General features: G+C 38.3%; 2 protein-coding genes across 3 annotated transcripts in view; both read left to right on the top strand.

Moving 5' to 3' along the window:
• Nucleotides 1–6,143, top strand: part of LOC149049226 (serum amyloid P-component-like) — a 61,796-nt gene extending 55,653 nt beyond the window's left edge. Inside the window, exons 4-6 of one of the 2 annotated variants that reach the window (XM_089201863.1) lie at nt 129–185; nt 3,360–3,585; nt 4,657–6,143. In XM_089201863.1, coding sequence (XP_089057989.1) covers nt 129–185; nt 3,360–3,585; nt 4,657–5,032 — 659 coding nt within the window. In that variant the 3' untranslated portion in view covers nt 5,033–6,143. The remainder of the gene's footprint in view (nt 1–128; nt 186–3,359; nt 3,586–4,656) is intronic. The other variant, XM_089201864.1, reaches the window with a different exon arrangement.
• Nucleotides 6,144–7,071: 928 nt separating this feature from the next.
• LOC113664385 (C-reactive protein) lies at nt 7,072–13,974 on the top strand. The gene is made up of 6 exons (XM_089201872.1): nt 7,072–7,381; nt 7,494–7,764; nt 8,031–8,145; nt 8,316–8,372; nt 11,769–11,994; nt 12,752–13,974. Exons 1-6 carry the CDS (start codon nt 7,308–7,310, stop codon nt 13,125–13,127), a joined length of 1,119 nt encoding a protein of 372 aa, XP_089057998.1. The 5' UTR covers nt 7,072–7,307; the 3' UTR covers nt 13,128–13,974.
• Nucleotides 13,975–14,009: the final 35 nt, after the last annotated feature.

Below are 14,009 nucleotides of genomic sequence, written 5' to 3'. Positions count from 1 at the left end.
TCTTGCCTTTCGTATCTGATTCCTACTGAGCCATCATTCATCGTCATTTTACTTCACACTGACCTGTTTTGACAAACATAAATTTTTTCCTATTATTATTAATTTTCTCCGCTGTTCTTCTATATCAGTTGATAATGACTGCAGCTGTTCATCAGGACCAGAAGGAAAACAGAGATGCAAAATAGGTCAGTTAATATTCCACCTTCAAGTTAAGGTAGCTTGAAACAGCTTTCCGAGACACCTATACCGAATATATATAAAAAAAAAAAAAACCCTAAAAAAGAGACTTTCCCTTTACGAAGCCAAACGAAATTTACACGTGTTCACAAAATGATTAAAGTCTGAAGTAATGGGCGTTTCAAGGCAACCACAATAGATGTACTTATATAAGGGAAAATCCCGTTACATAGTTTTTTAGATCGATCTCGTAATACGAAACCAATATCCAGCCATCATGACCGAACAAGCTTTTTTAATAAAGGATCTATCTTGTAGCGAACGATTTCTCTTTATTTTGAAAGAATCAAGAATGAATTTTTGACTTCCAGAGCCGAGAAAGAAAGCCAGCTGTCTTTGTAGCACAATAAACCCACGACAGTCATTTATGTTTTCTTTGTTTCGTTTGTGGTGGTCCTCCGCCGATTTTTGCGACTCCACCGGCATTGTCTAAAAATTGCAAACTCTGTTAGTCCGCTCGGGTAGCTAATGCAAACGATGGATTCGCTTCTCCACGGGTGCTGCCAGCGATATAACGCATGATTTCATGTGTTGTATTTTACTGTAGTTTTATCTCCTTTGTAACACGCTTAAAGCGCATTAGGTAAGAAAAGTTTGTTTCTCGGAAGTGAAAATTCAATTTGACGGCATATTTTGAAGATTTTTTACAATGACTAAGAACACGATGAAAATTCGTCAGATGAAACATTATTGCGACAAATTCAATAAACTTGATTAAGAGCTAAGTATCTGAATAACTTTGCGTAGAAGCTGAAAAATTAAGAGTTATTTTAAAGGGCTTAATTTAATTTGTTAATATTTTCTCAAATGCGAGGATATAGCCCAAAAAGTATTTTCTCTGAGGTTGAGAAAAATTCCTATCAAAGATTCTATTCCAAAAACCTCTTTGACGGTATTTCCCCATAACATACGCATATCAGCACAGGCGGCCCAAGCTCACGTCTCGAGAAAAAGCCAACGATGAATTCATGAACGCGTCACGCGTTGTGTGACTCGGTGTTAAAAACTTACTCATGCCCTGTGTATCCGTCGTAGTTTCTAGCGATTTCTGCTGTTTTAAGCTTGCTTTACCATCACTGTTATCCATGTCTACTTCGTCTTTTGACATGGATAACAGTGATGGTAAAGCAAGCTTAAAACAGCAGAAATCGCTAGAAACTTCGACGGATACACAGGGCATGAGTAAGTTTTTATTGATTTTACGTGTAAAATATTCAGATTTCGAAATATTTATCGTTATAAATCGACCATATTTCGTTCCCCATACTATGCCTTATAACGTGTTCAAATTTTCAACGGTTCCTCCCGTAACTTAACACCGAGTCACACAACGCGTGACGCGTTCATGAATTCATCGTTGGCTTTTTCTCGAGACGTGAGCTTGGGCCGCCTATGATATCAATAGTGATTGACACGACACCCGCTACTTCAAACTTTAAATATTGGTGAACAAAAGTGCGAAATTCGTTTGACTGCGAAAAGGGAAATTTATTTTTGAGCGCTATGAATGCAGCTGGTAGGTGTCTAGAAAAACCGAAGACCTTCTTTTCGGACGAAACTGAATTTACCTATGCTGATAGAGCTAGCACAGCGGTCATAAGTCGTGCATGCGCGCGGGGATCAGTTTTTGCCGTGCACGTGCCAATTTCTCACGCTAAGGCCAAAAAGAATACACAACAAACAACCCCTCACACGCAAAATATGAAGACAACCTCAGTGAAACTGTCATAGAAATCTGTAAAAAGATGCAAAAGTAGGGGGAAAAAATCTGGATCAATATCAATATCTGAGCAACTGCCCACCTACCCCTCCTCTATCTCAAAAGCAGTCAATTGACAACAAGTTAAGGTTTATGTTGGCTTAGGAGAGGGGTAGGTGGGCAGTTGCCCAGGTACTGATATTGATCATCATCAATGAAGCTGGTGGACGGACACTCGAAAACATTTACGGCGGTGGCAGGTTGAAGGCAAAACTCAGAAAAAACAGCCACTCATACAAACGTGTCATCCTTTAGAAAAAGTTCGGATATAACGCGCGCTGGTCATTGGTAGAAAGAGCGTGCTCTATCAGAGTACAAAACACGGAGCTGAGCTAAAGCTCTCACGCCAATTTCTTCTATGCCCGACCATTTTCCGGACTTCTCTCTGGCCTTTTTTTTTTCGTTAATTGAAAGTGAATTTTCGGAACAAGCGTGCCGATAAGTAGCAACAGAAGAGTAAAAAAAAAGTCTGTATAAACATGCCAAGCGCTGTAATTGACATTTATATAACGTGAAAATCCTCAAAGAGGAAACGAAGTGAACTGTCCGACTTTTGGAGGTTTTCATACGGTAATAAATATCAAACACATCTAACACGTATAGTATATATAGTTTCGTGTTCACAAAGTTTCTATGGTTTCGTCTTGAAAGAAGTGGGGAGAAACACTCCTCTACGTCTCGTGTACCTCCCTACTCTTCTTTCCTGCTTTAGCCATTTCCTCTGTGCTTTACAACAGAATGAAGCACAGTCATGGCCTCTCTATTTGTTAATTAGTATAGCTATCAAATAATTACAGAGATGTGTAACTTACTTACAAACACTCTTTATAGCGAATGAGGTAAAAAAGTGGTGGTTTAGTGACGAAGGCAAAAGGTAGACACAAACGTACGCGCTCGTACAAACGTACACACTTGGGTGCACCCAAACACAAAAGAGGTGAATGGGCTAAGAGACCCGTCCTACATTCTATTCACTAGTGAATGATAACTTCGTGTTTTGACTTCTTTACCCTATGCAATAACCATGACGTGTAAACGACGATCTTCATATTCTACATTGTTAATCACATTATGGCCTTAAATAGTTGATGAGAGCGCACCCGAACCAGCTACCTTGCAAAGAAACTGGAGGCAAATTACAAGTTACCTGGGTAGAACTGCGGGTCGTTCAAAGCTTGGCAACAAGACGGGACTGACTCTTATTCTATGTTGGTTACAACTGAACACTGTGCAGCATTCTTGAAGAACGCTAACACATTTTTACAAATAGTGCATACTTCTAAATAGGAAATTTTTATTAAAGCAAGCGCAGTTGCTCAAACAACTGTCTAAAAATTTGTGCAATTCATTTCCTCTGTTGTAGAGTACCTTATGGTGTTTCCGGAGCTGCGTTCTACAGAAAATTACGCCATGAAGAATCCAGCCATAACTTCAGATCTCAGCCAGTTGTCGTTGTGTTTTTTTATCAAACTTGTTCAAGACCAAGGGGATCAGATGGTCGTCAGCTATGCCAGTGACCATAGCAATGAAATGACTGTCGAAATTTATCCAACACGAACAGATTTTTATGTTGACTTCAAGTTGTTCCGGTAATGCTGCATATATTTTTTCGAAGTCGGTTGGGGAATTTTTTATTCGAGTCATGATAAGTCATGTTACAGGAAATGCTACGATTGGCTTCTTCCTAATGCTTAGAGAGAGAGAGAAAATTGAACATACAAACAAACGAAAATCCTTGGCTTCTTTCTCTCTACTTATCATGGACAGTCGTCAGCTATGCCCGTAAAGATAGCAATGACATGATTTTCGAAATCCTTCCAACACCAACACGATTTTATGTTGGCGACAATTTGTTCCGGTAATGCTGTGTATATTTTTTAGAAGTCAGTTGAAGAATTTCTTATTCGAGCCACAATAAGTTATTATACAGGAAATGCTACGATCGACTTCTTCCAAACGCCTGGAGAGAGAAAGTTAAACATACAAACAAAGGAAAGCGTTAAGCTTCTTTCTCTTTTTTATGATGATTTAAATACTAAATATGTTAATCTTTGATCGAAACAAATCTAGATGTATTTTCCTGTTGCATCGCATATAAATATTCGGATCCTTTTTTAAAATTTGATTTAGATCACTCTGCTCAATAGGGCTCAACAGTCGTCTTTAAAGTGACGAGGACTCGCTTATTACGGTTCTAGCCGTAAAAGGATGAGGTTTCTTAACCGACTCGGCTTTCAAAATAGAAGCTCAGATGATACGTTGATTTAAACATTTTATAAGTAGAGAAAGATGTTTTTCGTCTTGTCACGAGCGTGAGACAAAGAAAAAAATTCTGAGTTCCCTTGAGGAATCGAACCTCAGACCTTCGGATTTCGCGTGCTGAGCCACAGAGATTCTACAGTGAGTGAGGTCTCTATTTTATAAGTGATTGCATGAATAAGAAATTGCCTGAATGAATGAAAACACTGAACAAATCGAAGCTTGAATGTATGAATGATTAAGTCATTGGTAAACGATTGATTGACTGACTGACAAGCCTCTTACATAATACTATAAACTGACTGACTACGGACTATCAGACTGAATAACTCTCTTGACTAACTTAGTGACAATGAAAAAGGAAGGTCGTTTCGTTTATTGTTTTTTTTTTTTTTTTCCAGTTTTACCTCGATAAATCTCTACGATGATACCTGGCAACACCTGTGTCTCACCTGGGAAAACATTCAAGGATTAACGAAACTTTATAAAGATGGCCAATTTACAGAACAGGTAACGAATCATGCCACTAAGAATTACACACTTAAGGCTGGCGGCTTCCTGGTGCTTGGACAAGAGCAAGACTCTATTGGCGGAGGCTTTGATCGTAACCAAACTCTTCATGGCCGATTGGCAAGTGTCAACATATGGGATAAAGTTCTGTCCGAAAGCGACATTGCCGCTCAGTACACAAATTGCAGCGTACCTCATGGTTCTGTTATTAACTGGTCTGTATTCAAAAATCTTACTCGTGGCAATGTTTCAGTTGAAGAGCCGTGAACTACATTGGTCAGTGATCAAAACTCTTGCAGAGCCAAAAAGCATAAATCGCGTTATGTAAATACCTAATATTAGTGAATATACCATATGCATGGCATAGTACTAAAATAGATACCAAAGCTGTTAGTTAGCCAGTTATTTGGAAAATACTTCAGTCATTTATTTATTCACCTATTTACTTAGTTTTTTGATAAATGTATTGAAATAAGAGATACATTTTAGGTGACCGGTGTCTGCCATAAAGTTAACGCAGCTCATAGTAATGTTGCAGTTGAAGAGCCCTGAACTGCATTGGTCAGTGATCAAAACTCTTGCAGAGCCTAAAATCATAACTCGCGTGATGTAAATTCCTAATATTAGTGAATGTACCATATGCATGGCTTATTACTAAAACAGATACCAAAACATGAGAAGATATTTCGTTGAAACGCTGCTTTTGGCCAGTTATTTGGAAAACATGTCATTTTTTTACTCACCTATTTACTCAGTTGTTTGATGAAACATTAAAATAAGATGTAAATTTTTAGGTGACCGGTGTTTGCTATAAAGTTAAGACAGTTACTCGTTTTATTGTAAGCAGCCTTAACAACATAAAACTTTTCTTCTCTGTTCTAAGTCATTCATGACACTTGAGAAGAAGTTTCGAGGTTTCAAGATCCCAAAGAAATTTCAAACATTAAGAGGCTGACAAGACGAGCGCTAATACTTTGAATGTGCGCCTATGAAAGTCTTCTAGAATGATAATCGCATATGCCCTGGTGCTTCGCATAGGGTGCGACCTTGCCGCTCAGTACACAAATGCAGCGTACCTCATGGTTCTGTTCTTAACTGGTCTGCATTCAAAAATCTTACTCATGGCAATGTCACAGTTAAATAGCCGTGGACTGCATTGGTCAGTGATCAAAACTCTTGCAGAGCCTAAAATCATAACTCGCGTGATGTAAATTCCTAATATTAGTAAATGTACTATATACATGGCATAGCACTAAAATAGATACAAAAATATCAAATGATTTTGAGTTCAAATGCTACTTTTGACCAGTTCTTTGAAAACATTTCATTTATTTATTCACCTATTTACTCGGTAAAATGCTTCCGGTAGTCTAGAAAATTCCAGTGTGCTATAAATGGAGGCAAGGGGTGGGGGGGGGGGGACAAAACAAGGTTTGATGTATCAAACTGTTAGAGCGAATGTTTAACTGTTGGCTGGCCTACATTTTTAATTTTAGCTGTATGAAGACCCCGTCCCCTCTTCCCCCTCCCCCTCTACCCCATCTAAGACCTTGCATTACATCTCTTCTGTATTGTTTTACCTGAAAACTACATTTATCTAAGCCAATCAGAATAAAGATTTTTTTTAATGTTTTCAATGCAAATCGTAAGGCTCAAGATGGAGCTTTTTCAATTGAGCGTCGTAAAACCGTGGAAACAAACCCGTTAAAAGAAAGTTTAAAACGTGTCTAAAGAAATAACAAAAACCCACCCAGCGCTGTCTGCAAGCAATAAAGCTAGACAAGTACAAAAAAATTGAATAAACAGACGCTCCATTATTTCCTGAATCTTTCCGTGACAGCAGAATTGGAGCGAGCTGATTTCAATAACTGAAACTGTTTTGTACCATTACCTATCTCCTGAATTTACAAACAAAAAGTAGAGCGCTCTAAAACCATAGCAACTAGGAAAAAGAAAGATAACGAAACCCAGGGGCACTATAAAACATTTACAGAGGAAGACAAACAAGAGCAAAACAGGAAACCAAACCCCCGAAAAAGGAAAACAAAATAATTTATCTATTTATCTGTCAATTTTCTTGTTTGCTTGTATCGGCGAGTTGTGCGCAGACTTTAAAAATCATATTTCTTCCCTTGCAGGAAAGACCTGTCATGTTGGAGCACTTTTCGATTATTGTTCCCGTTATTTTCTGAAACTTTCCGTGACAGCAGAATTAAAACGAGCTCAACTGGAGCTCTACTGATCCATTATTTTTCTCCTGAATTTACAATCAAAACCTAGAGCGGTAAAATAAGAGGAACTAGAGAGAGAAATAGAGAAACCCAGCAGTGCTAGAAAACATTTCCAGGGGAAGACAAACAGGAGTAAATCAGGAGGCCAAACGCCTGAAAAAGAAAACAAATTAATAACTAATGACAAAACATCGTGTCATAACAGAAGCAGATGTTTGCAAAGCCCACGTAAAAAACTTAATGTTGCGTGTCTGTGGCATTACGAAATCGTGTACCACCATGAAAATCATTTCTCTTTGAGCTACAAGAATATGATGGCTTTTTTCTATTTATCTGCCAATTTTCTTGCTCTGGTTGTATCGGCGAGTTCTGTGAAGACTTCAAAAGATGTTGTTTTTCTTCCTTTTTGCTTTTTGCCTGATATCTACATCATCTTTTTAAGAAAGTGTAAGTCGAAACCATTTTAATTGGTCATATTCATTTCTTTATCAAAACACAGGACAAACGCCAACCGTTGGGTTTGTCTTCGCCAATTTCCTTGCCCACAAAGGCTACTATTTGAACATTACAACTGTTGGTACAGAACTGGTTCAAGACTCCTCTGAGTGCGTGTTCAAGTGTCTGGAGAAGGATCCATGTTTGTCCTTCAACCTGGCAGATTTGGATGATAACATCGACAATCTGCTATGTGAACTGCTTCCATCTGACCATTACACCCATTCAGACAAGTTCATCACTAACCATCTTTGGTATCACTACAGTATTGTGGTAAAAATTATTTTTCTTTTTCTACTTTATCTTATTATCACGTTTTATTATCATTATTATTATTTCATCCTAAGAATAACTATAATCGGTTGGAATCGTTTGAGCAAATTTTATTCAACTGTTTAACATTAATATATCTCTCTATGGCTTTATCTTTACTTTTTTATTCCTTGCAAGCCATTTTAAGTCGTTTTATTGACCCGTAATCGTAGTTTGTTTAACTGGTTTTTATCAAGGGAGTAAGTGATTGATTTTCTTGGTTTTAGTCTCCTTGCTCGAGGTTGCCCTGTCAAAACAATGGAACTTGTGTACCTCTGTACCGGACAAACAGCTACAAGTGTCGCTGTACGAAAGCATACACAGGAAGCCACTGCGAAAAAGGTGAAGTTCTGTTTTCTAAAACAATAATTCCAAAAGTTTTTCGCCTGCATGCTTGTCGTATCTGATTCCTACCGAGCCATCATTTGTCGTCACTTTACTTCACACCGACTTGTTTTTGCAAACATAAATTTTCCCATTTTACTTAATTTTCTCTATTCTTTTTACATCAGTTGATAATGACTGCAGCTGCTCATCAGGACCAGAAGGAAAACAGAGATGCAAAATAGGTCAGTTAGTACTCCACCTTGAATTAAGATAGCTTGAAACAGTTTTCCAACACACCTATACCGGAAGCGCTAAAAAGCGACCCTCCCTTTACGAAGTCCAACGAAATTCACTCTTGTTCACAATATGTTTAAAAATTTGAAGTAATGGGCGTTTCAAGGCAACCACAATTGATATGCTAATACATGGGGAAATCTCGTTATGGCTGTTTAAAAAAATCATGACTCCGTTGAATTAACTCTTCAGAGTAAAAGCAAGCTCCACATCAAGTTTTACTAAATATATTACAATAATCTTACATCTGACAAATTCTCAATGGGTTCTGAGCTATTGTGTTAAATTTAAACCATTTCCTCGTATCGACAAGAAACCACAAACTAGGCAATTAAGGGTACTTTTTTATCATTACATCACCCGTTCACTAACTGACATTGTTCTGTTTTGTTTCGGAAATGGCTCAATAACATTTGTCCTAATTTGGCTTTCTTGAAATACAGAACTGTGCATTACTTCAGAATCAAGAATGACTTTTTGACTTCGAGAGCCGAGAGAGAAAGCCAACTGTGTTTGTAGCACAATAAATCCACGATTGTAGTTTATGTTTTCTTCGTTTTGTCTGTCCTCTGCCGATTTTTGCGACTCTACCGCCGGCAGTTTCCAAAAATTGCGAACTCTGTTAGTCCGTTCGGGCAGCTAATTCGAACTCAGGATTCGCTTCATATTGTCCACAGGCGCTGCCAGCGATATAACGCATGATTTCATGTATTGTATTTTACCGTAGTTTTATCTCCTCCGTTACGCGTTCAGTGCGAATTAATTAACAGAAGTTTGTCATTATCCTACTATGGCATAATAGAAATGATCTTGGAAGTGAAAATTCAATTTGACACCATGGTTTTAAAAAGTTTTGTAATGGCTAACGTTAAAAATTCGTCAGATGAAACGTTATGGCGACAAATTCAATAAACGTGATTTAGAGCTCGGTATATGATTAAAAAATCAATAATTTCGCCTAGAAGCTGAAAAATTAAGAGTAATTTTGAAAGAGCTTAATTTAATTGGTTGATATTTTCTCAGATGCGAGTATATGGCTGAGAAAACATTTTCCTGAAGTTGAGGAAAAAAATCTATCGAAGCTTCTTCGAGATCAACCCAAAAACCTCTCAAAAGGTATTTCCCCATAACATAAGCATATCAGTAGTGACACCCGCTACATTTGGTGAACCCAACTGTGAAATTTGTTCGACTGTGAAAAGGGAAATTTTCTTTTGAGCGCTTTGAACGCAGTCGCCAGGTGTCTAGGAAAACAGAAGACCTTCCACTCGGATGAAACCAAATTTACCTATGCTCACAGAGCCAGCACAGCGGTCATAAGCCGTGCATGCGCAAGGGGATCAGTTTTTGCCAGGTGTGTGCCAATTTCCCACGCAAAGGCCAAAAGGAATACATAATAAACAATCGCTGACACGCAAAATACGCGGAAAAAATTAGTGAAACTGTTATAGAAATCTGTAGAAAGATGCAAAAGGATGGAAAAGGAAACTTCAAGACTTTTTAGAACCCAAAACATATTTAATCATGGAAAGGGGCCTTAGTTTAAAGAGACTGTATTACTGCGTCGCTGGGAGAGTATAACAAGGTAATTTGGTATTATCAACTGAGTTGATAACGTATACTGGCCGACAAATAAGACTTTCAAAGCTGACGTTTGGAGCGTTGGCCCTTGGTCAGAGCTAAGGGCTTAACTCTTAACAGTGGTCAGTTTGTGTTATCAGCTCAGTTGATGATACCAACTTACTTAATCATGTGTTTCCTGTTAATTTACCATTTTGATTTGAACTTTATCAAAAACGGTATACACCTAAACTTACAATTTTCTGTGGTGGTTTAAAGCTTCTACTAAACAAATTGGTTCTGACAACTTGAAAGAACGATACCCAACCAATACTACAGTCGCACTTGCATAGACGTTTGCGCGCTCTGTTGACCGCGCCACTCTCTGGTAAAGTACAAGCAACAAAAATCCTGTTTTTATTCCTCTAAGCTACGTCTGAGAGGATAAAAACTATTAAAATATGATTAGCTTGCCGTGTGGACGGTGCTTGGTAACAAATTTTCCGTATTTCGACAAAATTAAGTTTATAAAATCCGTTCAACCACCTTCTCATCAATGAAGATGGTGGACGGACACTCGAAAACATTAACGGCGGTGGCAGGTTGAAGGCAGAACTCAGAAAAAATAGTTAATTATGCAAACGTATCATCTTTTAGAAAAAAGTTCGGATATAACGCGCGCTGTCATTGGTAGAAAGAGCGTACTATATCAGAGTACAAAACACGGAGCTGAGCTAAAACTCTCAGACCATCTGCCAATTTTTACTATACCCAACCACTTTCCGGACTTCTCTCTAGCTTTTTTTCATTCATTGAAAGTGAAAATTCGTAACAAGTGAGCCGGTAAGTAGCAACAGATGAGCCAAAAAAAGGTTTGTAAACATGCCAAGCGCCATAACTGATGTTACTATAACGTGAGACGAAAATCTTCAAAGGGGATACGAAATGAACTTTTTTCCGAGTTTTAGAGGTTTTCACGTAAACTTACATACGGTAATAAACATAAATCACGTCTAATACCCGTATAGTATACATAGTTTCGTGTTCACAAAGTTTTTACAGTTTCGTCTTCAAAGAAGTGGGGGGGGGGGGGGACACACTCCACTACGTCTCGTGTGTCAACCTTTTCTTCTATCGTGCTCTAGCCACTTTCTCCGCGCTTTACAACAGAACAGGACACCGCCAAGGCCTATCTATTTGTTCATTATTATGATTATCGAATAATTACAGAACTGAGTGACTTAATCACAGGCGCACTTTATAGCGAATGAGGTAAACGTCGTAGTGTAGTAACGAAGGCAAAAAGTAGCAACAAACGCGCGCGGCACGCACGGACACACCCAGACGCAAACACAAAAGAGGTCAATAGGCTAAGAGACTATTCACTAGTGGGTGACAACTTCGTGTTTTGCAGTCTTCACCCTATGCAATAACCACGACATCTATACGACGATCTTTATATTTTGCATTATTAATAATTACATTATGGCCTTAGATAGTTGATGAAGACGCAACCCGAACCCACTACCTTACAAAGAAAGCGAGGGCAAACTATCAGTTGCGGGTCGTACAATACTTGACAACGAGGCGGCATTGAGTCTTATTCTATGTTGCTGACAATCGAACACTGTCATACTATCGTCCCCGATAAATGTGCGGCATTTTTGAAGAACACTAGAAGACATACAAATACTGGATCCTTCTAAGGAAGGAAATTAATTGAAGAAAGCGCAGTTGCTCAAACAACTGTCTAAAATTTATGCAATTTATTTCCTCTGTTATAGAGTACCTCATGGTGTTTCTGGAGCCGCGTTCTCCAGAAAATTACGCCATGAAGAATCCAGCCATAGCTTCAGATCTCAACCAGTTGTCGCTGTGTTTTTTCATCAAGCTTGTTCAAGACCAAGGGGCTCAGACAGTCGTCAGCTATATCAAAAAACATAACAATGAGATCCTTGTCGAAATTTATCCAACACGAACAGATGTTTATGTTGGCAGCAACTTGTTCCGGTAATGCTGCTTATATTTTTTTAAAGTCGGACGGGGTATTTCTTAATCGAGCCACGATAAATCATGATAGGGGAAGTGCTACGATCGGCTTCTTCATCCTAGCGTTAATGTCTAACCCTATGCGGAAAGGAAGAAAGTTAAATATACAAACACTCAAACGGAAAGCGTCGGGCCTCTTTCTCTTTTCTTATCGTGATTTTAATACTTGGTATGTTAATCTTTGATCAAAACAAATCTAGACGTATTTTCCTTACGCTTTGCAAATAACTATTCGGGTCCTTGTTTAAAATTTGATTTAGATCACATTTCTCAATAGGACATTTAAATCTTTCGAGTAACGAGGACTCGCTTATTGTGGTTCTAACCATAAAAGGATGAGGTTTTTTAACCGACCCGGCTTTCGAAATAATAGCTCAGATCATACTTTTGATATAGCAAAGATGAAATGAAGTGATTGGCCGAATGAATGCAATTAATGCCATGAATGAATTAAAGCAAAGAACGAATGGAAGCTTGAAGATTGACTGACTGACAGGTCACTGGTCAACTTGCTGACAGACTCACTGGTTGACAGATTGACCGACTGACAGGCCACTTACATATAACTTTAAACTGACTGACTACTGACTGACAGACTGAATGACCCTACTAACTGACCTAGTGACAATGAAAAAGGAGGGTCTTAAATGATCGAATATAATTAACATTCTTTGCTTTTGTTTTGTTCTGGTTTTTGTTCCTTTTTTTTTTTCTTCAGGTTTACCGCGACAAATCTCTATGATGATACCTGGCAACACCTGTGTCTCACCTGGGAAAACACTCAAGGAGTAACGAAGCTCTATAAAGATGGCCAATTTACCGGACAGGTGACGCATCATGACACTAGCAACTTCATACTTACGGCTGGCGGCTCCCTGGTGCTTGGACAAGACCAAGATTCTATTGGCGGAGGTTTTCATGTTGAACAAACTTTTCATGGCCGATTGGCAAGTGTCAACATGTGGGATAAAGTTCTGTCCGAAAGCGACATTGCCGCTCAGTACACAAATTGCAACGTACCTCATGGTTCTGTTCTTAACTGGCCCGTATTCAAAAATGTTACTCATGGCAATGTCACAGTTGAAGAGCCTTGACCTAAATTGTTTAGAGATCAAACACTCTAGACTTGATGTAAAATTCCTTATGTTAGAGTATATATTATAGGCATGACTGAATCACGTGGTGTAACTATGAAATAGATAACGAAAGTCAAAAGAGCATTATGGAATTAAGCAAATAAAACTTCAGGGACAGAGATGTATGTTCCTGATCCAGGCCTATAATATGTGATCTCCGCTAAAATTATTTGTAGATTATCCTACGCACGAACAGGTCGGCATGGGGCTAACCTCAATAGTATGCATAGAGTTAGGAAAGGAACTGGTATCTGACTCGGAGCTCGAAGTACTGTTTGAATGTTTGACTTTCCAATTTTGAAGCCACTATTGTTTCCGGCGTAAGTGGAAAGTTCTAGAACAGTTTCAATTGAGGCAGTTTGAAATATTGAAAACATGAAAAAGGATAAACTGTGAAAGCTTTCTCTTTTCAAAAAAACTCTTGCTGCACTGCTTGTACTATTTAAAAGCATTTAAACATCTTTAAACGTTAACGAATTTCTCTCCGCTTTTTCAGTTTCTGGCATCTATTTCGTGTATAGTATAATGATAAAAATAAAAATAATAATAATAATAATAATAGGTATCAGAAACAGCTGCTGTTACAACGATTCAAAAGGTCTTCATGCTGGGATCTGCGCGAATCCTCAGAAGGGTGTTTAGTGTATGAACAGAATGATCGACTTAAGTGACTGATGCCCTAGGTGCATGGTTTGCGTCCGGCTGATGCACAAGAATGTAAATATATATAAATGTAAATAATAACCAATAATAATCATTATCATAATCATAATCATAATAAAAATCGTAATAATGAGAACAAAAAGAATTTGATGATTGACATTCCAAGAGGTGGCTCTT

The sequence above is a fragment of the Pocillopora damicornis genome, chromosome 3 (genome assembly GCF_964200805.1).
Source record: "Pocillopora damicornis chromosome 3, jaPocDami1.2, whole genome shotgun sequence".
Classification (NCBI taxonomy): Eukaryota; Metazoa; Cnidaria; class Anthozoa; order Scleractinia; family Pocilloporidae; genus Pocillopora; species Pocillopora damicornis.
This window is presented reverse-complemented; position numbering and strand designations above follow the sequence as displayed.

Excerpts from the sequence above, each read along its gene's own strand:
- LOC113664385 (XM_089201872.1), top strand. The coding sequence starts at position 7,308 with ATGATGGCTTTTTTCTATTTATCTGCCAATTTTCTTGCTCTGGTTGTA. Across the intron at positions 8,146-8,315 it reads AGGAAGCCACTGCGAAAAAG|TTGATAATGACTGCAGCTGC; the intron begins GTGAAGTTCTGT and ends TTTTTACATCAG. Across the intron at positions 8,373-11,768 it reads AAAACAGAGATGCAAAATAG|AGTACCTCATGGTGTTTCTG; the intron begins GTCAGTTAGTAC and ends CCTCTGTTATAG.